The sequence below is a fragment of the Hemitrygon akajei genome, chromosome 10 (genome assembly GCF_048418815.1).
Source record: "Hemitrygon akajei chromosome 10, sHemAka1.3, whole genome shotgun sequence".
NCBI lineage: Eukaryota > Metazoa > Chordata > Chondrichthyes > Myliobatiformes > Dasyatidae > Hemitrygon > Hemitrygon akajei.
Genome location: NC_133133.1, coordinates 18560411 through 18580368, shown reverse-complemented (window position 1 = coordinate 18580368; position 19958 = coordinate 18560411). Strand labels below are relative to the sequence as shown.

The 19958-nt window shown below is 40.2% G+C and overlaps 1 protein-coding gene across 1 annotated transcript in view; it reads left to right on the top strand.

Moving 5' to 3' along the window:
* The window catches only part of tmem185 (transmembrane protein 185), a 36829-nt gene extending 18279 nt beyond the window's left edge, over positions 1-18550 (top strand). The window contains exons 2-7 of the mRNA XM_073057834.1: positions 3210-3386; positions 6316-6523; positions 7989-8072; positions 9715-9891; positions 11078-11201; positions 17119-18550. Of these exons, the coding sequence (XP_072913935.1) occupies positions 3210-3386; positions 6316-6523; positions 7989-8072; positions 9715-9891; positions 11078-11201; positions 17119-17363 (1015 nt within the window). The 3' untranslated portion in view covers positions 17364-18550. The remainder of the gene's footprint in view (positions 1-3209; positions 3387-6315; positions 6524-7988; positions 8073-9714; positions 9892-11077; positions 11202-17118) is intronic.
* Positions 18551-19958: the final 1408 nt, after the last annotated feature.

Below are 19958 nucleotides of genomic sequence, written 5' to 3'. Positions count from 1 at the left end.
CCTGTGCTGTGCCTCTCTCTCATAAATTTGTATGAGCTGTTTATCTCTCTCATTTCCTTTGATAACAGCATCGGAATAGTAGCGATTTGCAATTCTCCAAAGGGGGGTGGGGGGCATTGGCGATTCTGTACCCTTCTGCCCATCAGAGTTGCTCCTCATTCATAACAATAAGCATAGTGGGTGGGATCCTTCATGACATTGCGGACTGATAAGGAGAAAGACTAAAGGCTGATTTATACTTCTGCGTAGTAGCCTATGCCGTAGCCTTCGTAAGTGGCCTGCGCCGTTGTGAGCATTTATACCTGTGCGTTGGTGTGTCTGCATTGCTCTGTAATTCACTGCCAAAACGCTAGTTGGCAGTGGGGTTTTTATGCCCCTGTGTAGAGCTTCTTTGTGCATTTCAAACAATGGCGACTGAGCGCATCATGTTGGAGTTGGAGCTAATAAATGTTGAACAAGGGTTACTTTTATTGAAATTACTGCAACGCAGAAAAGAGAAGACGTCGGAGGAGATGGTGTGTACAGCCATTGAATGGATTGAGGCAGAGTGAGGGTGAGTTTTCTGTGCTTGTCTGGCCATTGAGAAACATGGACGAGGAGATGCATTTCGAATATTTTCGGATGTCGGCAGGTAGATTTGACAATTTGGTTCATCGTCTCCAACCATTTATTTCACATCTGTGTATGCACAGTATGCCTATAGACAGGAGGAAATGTGATGCTACTAAGTGGACCAATCACAGTTGCTGCTGTCTGCGTTACCGCGATGCGCGGTTACATTTTTGTAGAGGTGCGCGTAGGGTAGGGTGTAGGGTACAGCGTAGGTTAAGTGTCTACACCAGGGGTGGGCAAACTTTTTGACTTGTGGGCCACAAAGGGTTCTAAAATTTGACAGGGGGGCCGGACCAGGAGCAGATGGACGGAGTGTTTTGGTAATACACCTCATAAGAGAAAATAAAGTATCATGGGATATGTAGAAAACATGTGCTTTAATTTCAATTGAAAATGAACAAATGCATTACAACAAAATATGTCTTTGAAGTCCCATGGTATTTAGCTATTTATTGAAATGACTTTTAAAACACTGAAAATTAAATGAATAAAATACAGCTTTTTTAATAGTAACAGTTATTATTTTAAAGCACTGAAAATTCTGTTATCCTTCAAGATATTATTATCATCACTCTCCTCCTGACTGTCTTTATTTCAAAAACGGTAGGAGATGCAGGTCTACTTGTCCTGCTCCTTCTTATTCAATTGTCCCATGCCAAAACTCAACAACGACCAGCACAAGGACAGAACAGTGACAGCGCGCCAGTATGCGGAGCGCGTTATTTGATCTGGAGCGCATTTTTTATTTTGAGAACGTACGTGAGTGGTCAAAGAGTAAAGCGCAAATGTGGAATAATACGCTTAACCTCAACAAAGGTCAATGTATATAGAGTGCGTCATCTATTGGGAAAACGACAGAATTGCGGGGAAAAAACGTTAACAAGGTTTATTAATATAATTTCATCAAGTTCTGCGGGCCGGATTAAAAAGCTTAACGGGCCGCATATGGCCCCCGGACCGTAGTTTGCCCATGCCTGGTCTACACCATACCTACAGCGTTCATTTGACACAGAAGTATAAATCAGCCTTTAAAGGGCAACTTCGCTTCATCTTAAGAGTGTTTGGGTTCTCATGGTCATTGTCTTAGTTACAAGGAAATAGAGCATGGAAACAAGCCCTTCAGCAAATTGAGTCTGCACCCACCATCAAACACCCATTTATACTGATTAATTCCACTCTCCACATTATCTGGAACACTGCTTGACGCACAAAATCTTTTCATTTTAGACTGGAAAAGTATGTGATGTGCTGGCACCCAGGTTACTCAGGAGAACTCTTGGCTAGCATGGACACGATAGGCCAAACATTCTCCTTCAGTGCCTTAAGACTGTGATTTTTTTTTTACACACAAATAGGGTAATTCTGTTGATGGTGCATCGTAGGTTCTTGTAACCCTCAATGAAATGTCATGGAACCTTAAGTGGTGAGATTTGTTTATGTACATACAAATAGACACAGGCATATCCTTTGTTTAATTGTTAAGACATTGTTTTATTTCATATTTATCTGTGAAAAGTAGTAGGCAGATGAGGTGGTTTACAAATGCAGGTGATTTCTGGCCCAAGTGTCCTGGATGTGAGATTAAACAATACTGGGCACACTATCATGGCGTCTATCCAAAAATCAGAGGATTTGTCCAAGTGCCATTACAAAGAAGACACAACAGCACCTCTACATTCTTAGAAGTTTACACTAATTTGGCTCATCATCTAAAACTTTGACCAACTTCTATAGATGCACAGTGGGGGGTGTCCCAACTGGTTGCATCACAGCCTGGTATGGAAACACCAATACCCAAGAATGGAAAAACCTACAAAAAGTGGTGGATACAGTCAGTCCGGAACAGGAATAGCCCCTCCCCACCATCGAGGGCATCTATAAGGTGTGCAGCCATAAGAAAGTAGCATCCATCATCAAGGACCCTGAGGCCATGCTCTGTTCTCGCAACTACCACCAGGTAGGTACAGGACCCTTTGATCCCACACCACCAGGTTTAGGAACAGTTATTACCCTACAACCATCAAGCTCTTGAACCAGTGTGGATAACTTCACTCACCCAACACTGAACTGGTTCCCCAACCTATGGACTCACTTTCAAGGACTCTACAACTCATGTTCTCAGCATTATTTATTTACTATTTCTTACTGATTTTTGTATTTGCACAGATTCGTTGTCATTTGCACACTGGTTGATTGTCTTTGTGGTTTTTCATTGAGGGGAAAAGAGGGATGGGGACTCACAGTCTCACACCTGAAGGAACTCCTAGCTATAGAGGCTGCCTGACCTGCTGAGTTCCTCTAGTGTTTGTGTGTATTGCTTTAGATTTCTTGCATCTGCAGAATCCCTTGTGTGTACAATTGTTGAATCCAGCATGTATTGAGTAGAAATTCATTTCCCCGGGTGATTATTGTAACTTTTCTATGTTGTTCATGGCCTCCAAAGTTCATTTGGATTAATTTTCTTTAATTTCTGCTGTTGTACGTTTATTATTCTGCCTAACAAGTTATTGCCTCTTGACAGGAGAAGATTCCATGGGCTGAATGTCTAATTTTGCTCCTATGTCACATTGACTGAGATCTGTTGTGTTCTGTTGCAGCAAATTTCTGATCTATGCCTGCCTGCTACTGTTCTCCATCCTACTGTCGCTGCGCCTGGATGGGGTCATCCTGTGGAGCTTTTGGGCAGTCTTCACTCCTGTCTGGCTATGGAAACTCATGGTGATCATAGGAGCCTCGGTGGGAACCGGGGTGTGGGCACGTAATCCGCAATACAGGTGAGAGATTACTGCTGCAAGATTGAAAATATTGCTCAGTGTTTAACAAAGTAGGTTGAAGGTGTATATTAGAAAAATGCTTAAGTGAGAACATCCGTAGCTTTACTTTTTCCTTCTGTTGTTATTAACTAACATCGCATAGAAAGAGGCCTGCTATCATCCAAAAGCTCTTTTCTCGAAAGTGTTATAGGGCTATTAAACCAATAACTACACATCATTTTAAATGTTTCTTCCCCTGGGAGGCTAATCTGATCAACCATTCTAGTTAGCCCCCTCCCTCACCCTATCTATAACCCTCTGCACAATAGGCACTTTACACTACCTTTTATAATATTGTTTACATTTTAAATGCATGTTTGCGTTTATACCCATTTAATTCCAAATCCATGCTTTAGCCTGTAACTTTTATTAGTTCCCTGTGGGACCTTATTCCTAAGCGGCTGATCTATTCTGCAGAGAAGTTGGGCTTTCAGCCCACCTTATCAAAATAGGGATTCCCAACCTGGGGTCCACAGACCTTTTGCTTAATTGTATTGGTCCATGGCATAAAGAAGGTTGGGAACCCAGATCTGCAGTAATCCTGTTTACCTGTATGAGGGTCAGGTCCTTCGATTTCCTGTACAAGTGTCTATCTAAATATTTCTTAGATGTAGTAATTGTATCTGATTCCACCACCACCTCTGGTTCAAGATTGTTTATTGTCATTCTTTAGTACACAAGTGTAAAGGAGAACAAAATGGTTGTTACTCCTGTTCCGATGCAGCATGAAAATCACAATAAATATAAATATAAAATATAAAAGCAATTCTGTAAAACACAATGTACAAGTAACTGTAAATTGGCAGTGTGCGGGGGGGGGAGGGTTGGTGAAGTGTGCTAAGGGGCTGTAGAGAGGAGTGGCTGATGTATATGTAGTAGTGTGGTGGGTTAACGGGTGGAGGTGTTGATCAGCCTGACAGTTTGGGGGAAGTAACTGTGTTTGATTTTGGTGGTCCGGGCATGCATACTCTGTAGCCTCCTCCTGATCAGAGTAGGACAAACAGTCCAAGAGCAGGGTCAGTGAGATCCTTCATGGCCTTTTTCCAGCATGTTTCTGTGTATATACCCTTGATGGTGGATAGGCTGGTGCCAGCGATGTGTTGGTTAACTGGCCTTTGTGGACCCCTTCTGTCCACTACAGTGCTGCTTCCGTGCCCAGTGCATTCCAGAAATCAGCCACTCTGGGTGTGAGGGAGAGGGAAAATTACCCCTTACATCTCCTTTAGAACTCCAAACCCATGTTCTCTTGTTTTGGATGGTTGAGAAAAGACAGGAAAAAATAAGAGAAGAGATTACAGTTTGATTCAATACTAGAGAGAGCATGTCCTGGAACAAACAAGGACAATATCCATGTTGTAGACGTGATTACACCATTGGGCCATATTATGTACTGCCAACTTGTGGGAAGGAGCAAATTTACAGGAAACTATAAAGATGGGCCAGCCAGAGAAAACTGATATTATGCGACTAACAAACTATAAATTAGTTTACTAATAACAAAGAGGATAAGAATGGGAGAATCATTTGATATGGATTCAGAGAACTTACTTCATTAGTATGTACATCTCTGGTCCAAAAGAATATGTAAGTAAACTAGAGATTGAGGTTCTGGAGTGCAGTGAAAGTACGAATTGAGGTGAGAGGGAAGTTATTTGGAAATGACATAATTTTTCTATAGCTGATGTGTGTAGACATACATCTCTACCAAAGAAGGTGTAAGGCACTCCTTCCCTCTGCTAGCCTGCAAGTCACCCTTGGGCAAAGTGTAGCATCTGTTTAGCCTCTCAATCAGAGTCACATGAAGCCATGGGAGGAGCTGGTACATATCTGAAGTTTGTGGTTATGTGATCACTGATGCCAGACAATCTCTGAAGGGTATTGATGATGACAGGGGTCACCCTTCTGGTAAAGACACTGCCCAGAAGGCAATGGCAAACCACTTCTGTAGAAAAATTTGTCAAGAACAATCATGGTCATGGAGACCATGGTCCTCCATGTCATACAACACAGCAGATAATAACCGAATGTGTGGGTGAGGTATGTAGCATGTATCAATATACAGTTCACTCTGCAATACAATAAATACTTTTATATTCAGTTAGCATCTTAATTTAAAATGTACTTAAGCAAAGGAAAATAAGCAGATGTTTTAAAAGATGTTTATGGTTGGTTTTGTGCTGTGCCTTGGTACATTTTACTACATTAAAAGAAGCATTATATTATTGTTGTAAACCAGCGAATCATATGACATAGATAGAATAATCTGCGCTGGCTCTTTTAAAAGGCTGTTTCAGTTAATTACATTAGGAGGGCTTAGGTTGATCATAAAGTAGATTAACCTCAACTCTGAATTGATTCCACAACCAACGCACACAAAATGTTAGAGGATCTCAGAAGGCCAGGCGCATCTATGGAAAAGAGTATAATCGACATTTTGGGCTGAGACCCTTCATTAGGACCGAGTCGACTGCACTCTTTTCCATGTCGTGCTGCCTGGCCTGCTGAGTTCCTCCAGATTTGGATTTCCAGCATCTGCAGAATTTCTCTTGTTTCTGATTCTAGAACCTATGCTTTCACTTTCAGGGGCTCTACAACTCATTTTCAGTATTACTTTATTATAGTTACACAGTTTGTCTTTTGCACACTGTTGTTAGTGTTTGTGTGCATTTTTTCATTGATTCTATGACATATACTTCATAATAAATGAACTTTGAAAAGATCAGCACAACATTGTGGGCTAATGTTCTACATGTGTCCTACCGCTAAAGTAACAAATCATATTTTTCTCTATTGTTCATTTGTTTACACTAATAAGTATGATGAAATTTTCCGACGACCCACTCGTGTGAAAAACGAAATGCTCCCTAATTAACATTGTATTTTTCTGCAGAGCTGAAGGAGAAACTTGTGTGGAATTTAAAGCAATGCTGATAGCAGTTGGAATCCATCTGTTGCTGTTGATGTTTGAAGTTCTGGTGTGTGACCGGATTGAGCGAGGAAGCCATTACTGGCTGCTTGTCTTCATGCCACTGTTCTTCGTGTCTCCAGTGTCAGTGGCTGCCTGTGTCTGGGGTTTTCGACATGATCGATCTTTGGAGGTAGGTTATATTGCCATGGGAGTCTTGGCCAAGCTAATTCCGAATTGGTCTGTTAGCATTTATCAGGGTTCTGTTCATCATGCCTTGTTGTTTTGGTGTGGTACAATGCCAAATACGGTAAATGGTTACTCTTGAATCATTAGGAGAATTTTACAGTTGGGCACCAAGCAAAAGTTTATTTTATTTAAAGATACAGCACAATAACTGGCCCATCCAGCCCAGTGAGCCTGTGGCACCCAATTGCACCCACGTTACAAATTAACCTCCTAACCCGTGCATCTTTGGAATGTGTGAGGCACCCAAAGCACTTGGAGGAAACCCACATGGTCATGGGAAGAACATACAAACGCCTTAGACAGCGCTGAAAACTGAATCCTGATTGCTGGTGCTGTAATAGCATTGCGATAAACACGATGCTACTGTGCCGCCTCATTGTCATTAATACGTGCATTAGTGTGCCATATCCTGCACTGCAAAATGTTAGAATAAGAAACATTCTGAATTTCTTTCAACCTATTAGTCATCTAACATTAATTATCAATGGAATTGTATAAGCACAGAAACGAACCCCTTCAGCCCCCTCTGCGTATTTAATCTAATCCTATTTACCTAACTCTGTATTCCTTTGTGCCTTCCCATTCCAATTATCTTTTAAATGTTGTCATTGTATCTGCCTCCATCACCACCCCTCCTCTCTCCTCCCTTCTCATCTTAAAGCTATGCCCTCTAGTTGTAGACTGTGTTGCTCTGGGAAAAATATTCTGACTTAACTACGCCTCTTAGAATTTTGTAAATCTCCATAAGATCACCCTTTAGCTTCCCGAGTTTCAGAAGAATAACTCCAGCCTACTGGATTTATCTATAAAACTACAGCCTTCCATTCTGGAGGTTTTGATGAATGTCTTCTAGACTTCCTGTATTGCTACCACATCATTCCTCCATGAACTCTACATAATGGCCCCAAAAGCACTTTAACCAGTGTTTTATACAGCTGTAACATGGCATCCCATCTCTTATACCAAATGCCTTGGCCATCAAGCCAAGCATTTCAGAAGCCCTTTTCACTACCTTTCTCCATCTGTGTCCTCACCTCTAGTGAGCTACGGACTTGCACTCCTTTGTGTTTTTATACATCAGTACTCTTGACATTCCTCTGTATGTCCAACTGGAATTGGAATTTCCAAAGTGAATGTCTTGCATTTGCCTGGATTCAATTGAAATTTGCATAGATAGGTTTCATAGCGCTGAAGGGGGGTCTAACAGTCCTATCAAAAATTAAACAATATAGCTGCTGTTATGAATTAAATCATTAACTTTTAAAGCTTTGTCCTCTTGGGTTAATGCAAATCACATGTCTTCATATATTCACCCTTTTGAGCATGCTAAAGTTTTTATGAATAAATCTGAAAACACATTCTTACTAGTTTTGTCACTTTTTCCCCTTTCTTTTATTTGTGCTGATCAGTTGGAAATCCTGTGTTCTGTGAACATTCTTCAGTTCATATTCATCGCACTGAGGCTGGATGAAATCATAAAGTGGCCTTGGCTGGTAAGTTGCTCTTTATTTGTGGCTGGTCTTTATTTGCTTTGTGATTCTTGTGGTGAGAAAATCTGAGACAAGGGGTGAGAATTAAATAGGGTTTTTAAAAAAGTTGACAAAAAATGGTGGATACAGCCTAGTCTGTCACAGGGAAAGCCCTCCCCATTACATTTATAAGGAATGCTGCCACCAGAAAGCAGCATTCACCCCCTTCATCTAGTCCTCTTCTCGTTTTTACCATCAGGAAGAGGTACAGGAGCCTTGGATTGCCCACCATCAGGTTCAGGAACAGTTATTATTACTCCTCAATCATTAGGCTCCTGAACAAACGTAGATAACTTCACTCACTTCAGTACTGAACTGACTATAAACTCAATTTCAAGTACTCTACAACTCGTGTTGTCGGTATTATTTATTTACATAATTTATTATTTGCACAATTTGTCTCTTATTTTTTGCACATCGGTTGTTTGTCGTTCTTTGTTTATGTATAGCTTTTAAAAATAAATTCTGTTGTATTTCTTTATTTTGTAAATGCCAGCATGGAAATGAATGTCAGTGTTGTATATGGTGACATATTTGTACTATGATAATAAATTTAATTAGAACTTGCTGAACATTTAATTTTTCAAAAGGATTGTAGAAATTTAGAATTTTATTCCCCGACAAGGGGTAGTGGATGTGGCGATAAAGAACTTCAAGACCGAGACTGATAAGTTGGGTTTGTTTGGTAATGGTAGTTAAACTGGGTCAGTGAAGTTAAGGTACAGGTCAGCTGTGATTCATGGAGAAGAACTGGGACTGAATGGGATACTTTAGTTAGTTATATTTTCTGCTTTTAATAATATTGTCTAATTCAAACTTCTTCTCCCTGGTACTTGTGTACTGTATTGGAAAGTTACTGATTGGCCTGTTGTTAGAAATGCACTTCCAGGGGCTGTTGGCTGTCCTCAGACTAAAGCACATGCTGTTTATTGGAACTGGGTGCTTTTCAACAAACAGGTTTTCCTTCAGAAAACAGCTCATAGCTCAGTCACGAAGCTAATATCTCATTGTTTGCTAGGAGGAGAGGAAGGGGGTACAGGAGTCTTAGATCCCACACCATCAGATTCAGGAACAGTTATTACCCCTCAACCATCAGGCTTCTGAATCGGCGTGTGTAACTTTACTCGCTTCAACTCTGCACTGATTCCACAGCCTATGGACTCGCTTTCAAGGATTCTGCAACTTGAGTTTCAATTTTATTTATTTATTTTTGTGTTTGCAGTGTTTGTTGTCTTTTGTACATTGGTTGCTTTTTCCATCTTTGTGTGTAGTTTTTCATTGATTCTATTGTGAATGCTTGCAAGAAAACTCCCAGGGTTGTATATGGTGATGTACTTTGAGAATAAATTTACTTTGAACTTTAAATGTTTTTTTTCAACAGCAAGTGTAACTACTTGTGAGGAAGAGATTCCAGGCAGCCTACAGGCTCTGCAAAACAACATGACCTGTTTCTCCTATTGGATGCATAAAGGCTATTATTGTAACCTTTGGATAAAGTGTTCAGCAGACTGACAATCCAGCTGGCCTGGACTAAGCAAAATATGCAGAGAAGCATTTTGTAGCTGGTAAAACTTCTTTAACCAATCTTTCTGCTGGTTCTTTGTAGGTGGTATGTGTTCCTTTGTGGATTCTGATGTCATTTCTCTGCCTGGTGGTGCTCTACTACATTGTGTGGTCAGTACTTTTCTTGCGGTCTATGGACGTGATAGCTGAACAAAGGCGGACCCATGTTACAATGGCTGTCAGCTGGATGACCATTGTTGTTCCTCTCCTGACCTTTGAGGTACGTAACGATCCTTTGATAATGGAGTCAGTGGGTCCTCCAGATGCTAAATCATCATTGCAGTTTAAAATGTTCAACCAGCTTATTTTCATTGCCGAGCATGTGTTAAATGCTTAGTGGCTGATTTCTTTATTTAAGAATACCAGAATTAAGTGTTTCTTTGCCTCTTTGCTTAATTAATCCAGCATTATAACATTTGGCATGTACGGTACTGTACAAAAGTCTTGGTCACATAGCTAGATGCCTAAGACTTTTGCACAGTCCTGTAGAAATTTTATGTATTGTACGATTTTGCTAAAAAAAAAGAATACTGACATATGTGAGTGATGATAAACCTGATTCTGATATGGGTCACTATTGAGGACTGACTTTGCCTGGTGTCTCAAGGCTAGGTGTGGCTGCACCCATGCCCCTGTGACACTCCCCGTCTGCCACCTGTCCCACACCCCTCCAGCTGGCATTCCACCCTTGCCATTCCCAACATCGTTTGCTTCTGCCGGATGTACACACTCGCTCTCCTCTCTAATGGTGGCGCATACAATTCTGTGCAGAAGTCTTAGGCACCTTTATTTGTGCCTGAGACTTTTGCACAGTACTGTATATACACTTACAAGTAATGATGGCAGTATTAGTCTGGAAGCCATAGACACAAAACACGAGGCCTTAAAAGATTCAAGATTGTTTAATACAATTTCCAACGCAAGTGTAAGGGAGAGCGAAATAATTGTTGCTCTGGATCTTATGCGCGCAAAAGAAACTCAAGAAGATATTCTCAATAAATATAAATACATAAGATAGTTTTAATACATAGATTAATTGTATATCCATAAAGTGATGTTAGGCACAAGTGTTTGTACATAACTCTGACAGGAAGTGATAAAGTGGAGGGGTGGATTAGTGGGTGGAGGTGTTCATCAGCCTTACTGCTTGTGTGTTTGATAAAGTAATTCAGAAAACTAGCCTAAAGTGATATCCATGACTCATTCCTCACATCGCTATGCCATTGTCTGTAAAAGTACAAAGCTCTCCTTCCTGAATTCTGAGAAACTTATAAGAAATGGAAGCATCATTTACAAGCATGGGGAAAACAGTATGAGCCTCTCCTTATCAAACTGCTGAGATATAGGACTTTCCATTGCTGGCAAGATGTCATAGGGAGACTCAAGGTTTTTCTTTCTTTTTCCAGATTCTTTTGGTTCACAAGCTGGATGGTCATAATAATTTCTCCTATATTCCAATTTTCATCCCTCTTTGGCTTTCTCTCATGACATTAATGGCAACAACCTTCGGACAGAAAGGGGGTAATCACTGTAAGTATCTATGTTGTTTTATGGTATCGTCTGTGTTAAATCTTGTTCTGAGCTAGTGATGTTCATTAGAACATAGGAAGTGGAAGCAGGAGTTGGTCATCTGGCCCGTCAAGCCTGCTCCATCATTCAATAAGGTCATGGCTGATCTGGCCGTGGACTCAGCTCTACCTGCCTGCGTTTTTCCCACAATCCTTAATTCCCCTAAAAAAATCTATTTAACTGTGTCTTAAATATTTTAATGAGCTGGAGAGCTCTCTGAGAAAAGCAGTTTCTCTTTATCTCTGTTCTAAATCTATTTCCTTGAGGCTGTATTCCCTAGTTTTTGTCTCCCCTACCAGTGGAAACAACTTTCCTGCCTCTATCTTATCTATCCCTTTTATAATTTTATATATTTCTATAAGATTCTCTTTCATTCTTCTGAATTCCAGACGATTTAGTCTCTCTTTGTAGGCTAACCCTTGTCATCTCTGGAAACAACCTGGTGAACCTCCTCTGCACTGCCTGCAAAACCAGTATATCTTTCCTTAAGTAAGGAAACCAGAACTGTACAAAGTACGCCAGGTATGCCCTCACCAGTACCCTATACAGTTGCAGCATAACCTCCCTGTTCTCAAATTAAATCCTTCCAGCAATAAAGGCCAATGTTCCATTGCTGTCATGATGACCTTTTGCAATTCATGCACAAGCACTCCAGAGTTCATCTGCACAACAATGTGCTGTAATCTTTCACCATTTAAATAATAATTTGGTTTGTAAAGTTATACGCTTCAATTGTTTGCGTGAGTTGTGTTTTTTTCTTTCTCGTGCACATCAGGTGTTGGTCTTTTTTTTTCTTTAATCAAATTCTTTTGGGGTTATCTTTGAGCAAACAAATCTTAAGATTGTATAATTTATACATTGTTTGATAATAAATGTAGTTTCAGTAATCTGATCTATTTTTTTCTCAAGTGCATTTACAGTGTTGTGCTCCATCTGCCAGTCCCTCAACCTGTACATATCTCTCTGCACTCCCTCTGCATGCTATGCACGGTTTGCTTTTCCACTCAAATTAGTATTATCAACAAACCTGGATATGCTACACTCGATCCCCTCTTCCAAATTGTTCATCTTTATTGTGAACAGTTGCAGATCCAGCATTGACCCCTAAATGTTAACCTGCAGGTTGAGTCGGTTGTGAAGAAGACGAATGCAATGTTGGCATTCATTTCTAGAGGTATAGAATATAAGAGCAGGGATGTGATGTTGAGATGTTATAAGGCACTCGTGAGACCACACTTGGAGTATTGTGTGCAGTTTTGGGCTTCTTATTTTAGAAAGGATATACTGACATTGGAGAGGGTTCAGAGAAGATTCACGGGAATGATTCCAGGAATGAAAGGGTTACCATATAAGGGATGTCTGGCAGCTTTTGGGCTGTATTCCCTGGAGTTCAGGAGAATGAGGGGGGACTTCATAGAAACATTCCAGATGTTTAAAAGCCTGAACAGATTAGATATGGCAAAGTTATTTCCCATGGTAGGGATTCTAGGACAAGAGGGCACGACTTCGGGATTGAAGGATGTCCTTTTAGAACTGAGATGCGGAAAAATTACTGTAGTCAGAGGGTGGTAAATCTGTGGAATTTGTTGCCAAGAGCATTTGTGGAGACCAAGTTATTGGTGCATTTAAGGCAGAGATAGATAGGTTCTTGATTAGCCAGGGAATCAAAGGGTATGGGGTGAAAGCAGGGGAGTGGGGATGACAGGATGAAGTGGATCAACCCATGATTGAATGGTGGAGCAGACTCGATGGGCCGAATGGCCTACTTCTGCTCCTAAGTCTTATGGTCTATTACTGCTCATAATATTTTCTCTACAGTAAATAAAATGTGTATGTGCACAGTGTAACTTAGTTTGTGGACAAATTGTTATAATTCAGTTTGAAAGAATTGGATTCAATTTTTGTTGGGATATTGATCCTTTCTCTCCTCCTATCCATATACTTATCTCCTACTGATTTAGGCTTGCACAAGGTTATCTTTTCAAGGCTCTGCCTAATTCTGCTTTGAGTTTATTGGAGGTAAATGTGATTCAGTCCACCACCTAGCTGCTGAACAATGCACACAAAATGTTGGAGGCTTAGCAAGTTGGGTAGCACCTGTGGAGGGGAAGAAAGGGTCCATGTACGGGCAAAGACCCTTCATTGGGACTAGAAAGGCAGAATAAGAAGATAGGGGGAGGGGAAGGAGTACAGGCTGGCAGGTGAAGGAGAAGGTGGGTGGGGAAGGGTGGATGAAGTACAAAGCTGGGAGATGATAGGTGGAAGTGGTAAAGGGGTGAAGAAGAAGGAATCTTACAGGAAAGGACCATGGACCAAGGGAAGGAGAATGGGTACCAGAGGGAGGTGATAGGTGAGGAGAAGAGAAAGGGCAAGAAGGGAATCACAATTTGGAATAGAAAAAGAGAGAAGGGGAAGGGGGAGAAATGACTGGAAGTTAGAGAAGTCGATGTCCATGCCATCATTTGGGAGGCTACCCTAATTACCTATCCAAATTTCTCATGTATGTTGAAATATGATGTGTCACTGCTCCATCCTGACTTTGGCTTCATCATGGCAGTTGAGGAAGCCACAGACTGACAAGTTGGAATGGGAGTAGGAAGTAGAATTTTAAAAATGAAGCCATTGGGAAATCCTGCCTTTTGTGGTGGACAGAATGATGTAGTCCCCCAATTTATGTCAGGTCTCACCAATGTAGAGAAGGCTGTACTAGGACCACCTGATACAGTAGGCGACCCTGACAAAATCACAGGTGAAGTGTCACCTCACCTGGAAGGACCGTTTGGTGGTGAGGGAGGAGGTGTAGCACTTGTCCTGCTTGACCAAGTTGCTTTTCGTTAATGGTTAGACTGAAAGAAACATCATCATCTGGAAATGACCTTTAAGGAGGCAGAATGAGAATAAGGCAGTAACTTTACTCAGAGTTGAAACAAAGGAATCTTAAAGCATCAGTTTGAGCTTTAGTTTTGTATCGAACCAATAGTGTAATTAAAATTGGTTTTCAGAAGGCTGATTAGGTTGAAATTTAAAGAATTTTGGAAGAGGTTTTCTTAAAGAAACTTCTAATTGCATTCTTCCTAACCAGTTTAATCTTATAAAAAGAGTTGTTTGGGGTATTAAAAACAAGATGCTGAAGAATTAGTTTGAGGAAATGTCATAGAAATGAAGTATTACTACATCCTGCCTGATCTACCATTATTTTCTGTTACAGCATAGAAACAGGCTCTTTGACCCATGTAGTCTGTCAAACTGTTAATCTGTCTATATCCTATTGACCTGTACCCAGACCACAGCCTTCCATACCCCTCCTATCAAGTACCTATCCAAATCTCACAAATGTTTAAATCGATCCCACACCCACCACTTACACTGGCAGCTTGTTCCACACTCTCACCATCCTGAGTGAAGAAGTTCCCCTTAATCCCTGACCTCTAGTACTAGTCCCACCCAACCTCAGTGGAAAAAGCCTGCTTATAGTTACCCTATCTAAGCCCCTCATAATTTTGTATACCTGTATCAAATTTACCCCTAATTCTCCTAATCTATAGGGAATAAGGTCCTAGCCTATTCAACTTTTTCCTGTAGCTCAAATCCTCAAATCTCAGCAACATCGTCGTAAATTTTCTCTGCACTCTTTCAACTTTATTGATATGTTTCCTGTAGTAAGTGACCAGAACACAAAGCTTCAAATTAGGCATCACCAACGTCTTCTAACATCCTGTACTCAGAAGTTTGATTTATTAAGGCAATGACCCTATCTACTTGTGATACTTCTTCCAAGCAATTTTAGATCTGCTTTTCCATACCTCTCTGTTCTACTGCACTCCTCAGTGCCCTACACCTAAGCGTGTTAATCCAACCTTGTTTTGTCCTCCCAAGGTGCAACATCTCACACTTGTCTGCTTTAAGCTACATCTGCCATTTATCACCCCCCATTTTTCCCACTGGCCCAGATTCCACTGCAAGCTTTGATAGCCTTCCTCTTTGTCCATTATGTTTCCAATCTTGGTGTCATCTGCAAATTTGATGATCCAGTTTACCACATTATCATCTAGATCATTGATACAGATGACAGACAACCACAGACCCAGCACCAGTCCCTGGGGCACTCTCACAGGCCTCCAGTTGGATAGGCATCTATTTATTACCACACTCTGCCTTCTCCTGCGAAGCCAATGTCTATCAATTTCTACTTCAAAGTCAAGTTTCTAACTCATCCTAAATGCCAAGTGAATGAACCTCCTTGACCATGGGGGATCTTGTCAAGGGCTTTGCTAACGTTATTTCAAATTCATTAGCCATTTCCTTTTCAGAGAAAGGAAGATGTAAGAGTGGTGTATTTTCAGTTAAGATTGTTTTGCTTATCCTTGTAGTTGTACTTCAGGTTTAGATTCATTTATTTATCACACATACATTGGAACATACAGTGAAATGCAGCATGCCCACAATGTTCAGCACAACACAAGCAATGAAACAACAGCTTTATTACTGTTTTCAGGGTTGATATTGTAACCAAAAAAGCTGTTTCTAAGATTCTGGTAGTTATTCGGGACAGTACCAGTGTTCCAGGATCAGTACGTATGAATTGAACTCAACTCTCCATTAATAGTTTCCTGCTTTGAGATTACCATAAGGCGTAGCAGAATTGTGCCGTTTGACCCTTTAAGTCTGCTCCGTCATTCCATCATGGCTGATTTATTATCCCTCTCAACCCCATTCTCCCACATTCTCCCTATAATCTTTCATACCCTCACTAATAAAGAACCTATCAAACTTTGTTTAAATACCCCCAATGACTAGGCCTCTACAGTCATCTGTGGCAATAAATTCCACTGATTCACCACCCTCTGGCTAAAGAAATTCCTCCACATCTTTATTCTGAGGCTCGTTACCTGGGTGAGCTGAACAGCTGTATCACAAGGGAAATAGTTCACTTGCACAAGTAAAAAGTTCACATAAAATGCTGGAGGAACTCAGCAGGTCAGACAGCATCTATGTGTGTTTTGGGCCAAGATCCTTCATCAGGACCAAAACATTGGTCTCAGTCCGAAATGTCAATTGTTTATTCCTTTCCATAGATGCTGCCTGAGTTTCTCCAGTATTTTGTGTGCTGCTCTGGATTTCCAGGATCTGTATAATCTCCTAAGTTTACAAGTTAGAAGTGACTCCTTTCCTCTGAAGAATACTTGGGATCAGGGCACCTCACTGACTTACTGCCATGATCTATTCTGATGCTGGCACTTGGGTAACAAAAGGGCTCAAAACCTCAATTTTTTTTTTAATTGAATGTCTATCCACTCCCACTGTTGCAGATTGATGCTAATGTCTTGTGAACATTTAAAGATTCAGATCTATTTATCTCATGTACATTGAAACACGGAGAAATGCATCATTTACATTAACAACCAGCATATGCAAGTATGTGCTGGAGGTGGCCTCCAAGCGTTGCCACACATTCTGGCACCACCATAGCATGCACGGTGTTCCTCAGAACAGCACAAACATCAACAACGCAAGACAACAGCAAAACAAGCCACACAGACAGACACACACACCCCCCAACTCCAGCCTCCAACCCTCAACCCCAGGGCAGACCAACTCTGGGCCTTCAGTCCTTACCTCCGGATTCCCAATCTCGCAGGCATCAAGACTTCAACTTCACACTCATCCCAGGAATTGCTGATCACGAGTTTGACTTTTGGGTCCCAACTTCATATTTTTAAACTCTAAGCTCATGCTAAAGAGAGACAATCAGATGTATATTAATGCATTGGACTTCACCCTCTCAGGGGCTGGTTGGTTTTCCAGATGTATTGAAAGGCTTTTTGAGGTAGAAAGGATATATTTCTTCTAACGATTGCTGTTCACGTCATTTTTGTAGGGTGGTTTGGAATCCGCAAAGACTTCTGTCAGTTTCTTCTGGAAATCTTTCCTTTCTTGAGGGAATATGGAAATATTTCATATGAACTTCAGTATGACGACAGTGAAGAATCTGAAGAAATACCTATACCAGAACCTGCTAAGATACCCCCCATGTTTTATAAAAAGACTGGTGCTGTGATTACCCAGAGTCCTGGGAAGTATTTTGTCCCCCCTCAAAAGCTGAACATCGATATGCCTGATTAAGAAATATACGAGAGGATATTGGACTTGAATGAGATAGTGCTGGATATGGTACGCCAATGCTAGGTGTTGTACAGATGGGTCTCTCTTTGGCATACAACACTGTGCTGCCAAATATGTAAAAAAATATAATCCATGAAGTCATATTCTATTTGCTATAGAACACCTTTCTATTTAAAACTGAATAGAACACCTGTGCACAGTGTCATTAGCAGCAGTAATTTCAGATTCTGCTATTGTATTCCCACAGTGACAGCGTATCTGCTGTTCAAACAGTGTCGAATCCAGATTTTACTAAGTTTAACCTGATAATTCCAAGCTTTCTTGCGTTTAAAAATTTGAATTACAGATCACATTGCAAAATGTTTAACTGGTAAAGGAAATTTTAATGAGCTGATAGTTAGAGCTGAGATGGTTTGAATTTACCAGGATTAGGGTTATTTAATTATTGCAGGAAAGTGGATAAAATATCACCATAAATGGGAAAACGTGTTGGGTTATGTCAATATTTTATTGCTGTAGTGATTGACAGCAACTGAATCGAATGAATGGAAATAAATCATCCACCTTTCCATCAGGGCACAAATGTTTATAGAAATAGACTACTGAAGGTAGCCCTCTGTTTCGTGCTTGCCTTCGGTAAATCCATGTAGCCACATAACACTGCACACAGTGCTTTAATAGAAGTTCTGTACACAATTAAGCAAACCTGGAGAATAGTGATTCAATGTCAATGCAGAGGCGTGATTCTCTGCATCTTGCTGTGTTCAAACACACGTTTGGGTCTATTTATCACAACCTGACAACTCTTAAAACATTAAGTGAGTCTCTACTTGAAAGAAAACAGTTCAGACATTGTGCATCTGGATCCATTTTGTTAAAGAGAGACTTTGATTTTGCTTGGATGTCGGCGTGTTTGCAGCTACTTATACATGTAATAGCCTCCTTGAATAGAAAATTAACAAAACTCTGCTTGGAAAGCAGTGAGACGGGTTCTTACTTATCCTCAGAGAAGTATGTAGCTGTTCTTTGTGCCCGATGCATTGCGTTGTGCTCGGTCTTATTGCTAACAAAAACATGGAGTGCAATAATAATGAGTGTGTTTTAAAAAGAACTTTTTTTATGCATGGACAGAAATTTCAACAATTTGTTTTTGTTGTGTGAATTATTAAAATGCATTTTGTAATATAGTTGGCTGTTTAGCCAGTTTTTATCCAGTGAAAAACTGGCTATGCTTTTTGAGTAACTTAAATATCTGTTAAATTAACACCTACTCTTATTAAGATAATGTCCTTAGTTAAGTGCTGGATGCAATGGAAAACATTGTAATATATCAATACCTACAATGCTCCCCTAATTCTGCTGGTACCTAGTCAGTGAATGGGAATCATTTTATCTGCTTGTCTACATTTGCAAGCAGAATATAATAGGCCAATGGATGTTATGAAATATCAGTGGAGATGAGGTTTGAGATTGTTGCTCTTGATTTGAATATGTAAGAATGTTTTTAGTTTGAGCAACATAATTTTGCAGTATTATCGATGCCTCAGATATTTAATCCCTTTACCAATGCGTCAAAGGTGAATGATCAGTTTAAAACATTGTACTTCTAATCTTGATTGTGTAAAATCTGTTTGCTATGTTTGCTTTTATTTTGTGCCACACAACCAACACTCATTGAAATGTCTCTACTGGTTAATTAATTGAATTACTAATACTTAGGTTTTAATTAATTACCGCAACCTTAAGTGACTCAGCCTAAAATGAAAGATAGCATTACAAAATACTTGTCTTAAAAATGTTCTGATTCTCTGTAAAATTGTAATTAAATTATATATAATTTACTTAAGTCCCTTTAAAAGGGTAAACTCTGAAGCATTAACATTGAAGTTGCAATCTCTAAAGCTAGAGACCCACTGTCTTGGTGTTTTTATAGCTGTGTGATGGATTTAAGGAAAACTGTAATTTGTATCAAGAGAATCTGGCTGAATATTGAAATGTTTATAACTATAACAGGCTGACTGAATCTTCCACCTGTAAGACAAACTATGAGATCTGTTAATTGAATTTATGAAATTATTTGGCATTTAGTGATCAGGGGAAATGTAATATGATTGTGTTACTATTGTGTAATAGAGGGAAATATCTTCTGGTTTCAGAGTTTGTTTTGGACCATATTTGGTAGTCCTTTTGGTATGTTTTCCCCAACGATGGTTCAGTGCTAAAAGCTATTTTAATTTCTCTCTTCATGTTTTCTCTGCTGGTGCATTAATACACAGGTGTGTGCTGTCACTGTTAATAACACCGCAGAGAAACATTGAAGAGGCCACATCTAGCTTCCACCACCTGCGCCGTAACAAGATAGTTCAGATTGTCCAATTGTAGAATGGTCCTGTCTTCAGTAGGTCGGTTTGACCTGAACAACACAATCAGAGGGTTCTGACGTGGCACATAAACTCCACCAGCCTTTGTGTATTTCGGCAGTAATTGTCAACCAGTTCTGAAAGGTTCAAATTGTTATTTGCCATTCTGTGAAGGTGCAACAAAAGTCTTGTGCTAGAATAGCAATGGTGACATTAATTTTTCTCTCATTTTGGT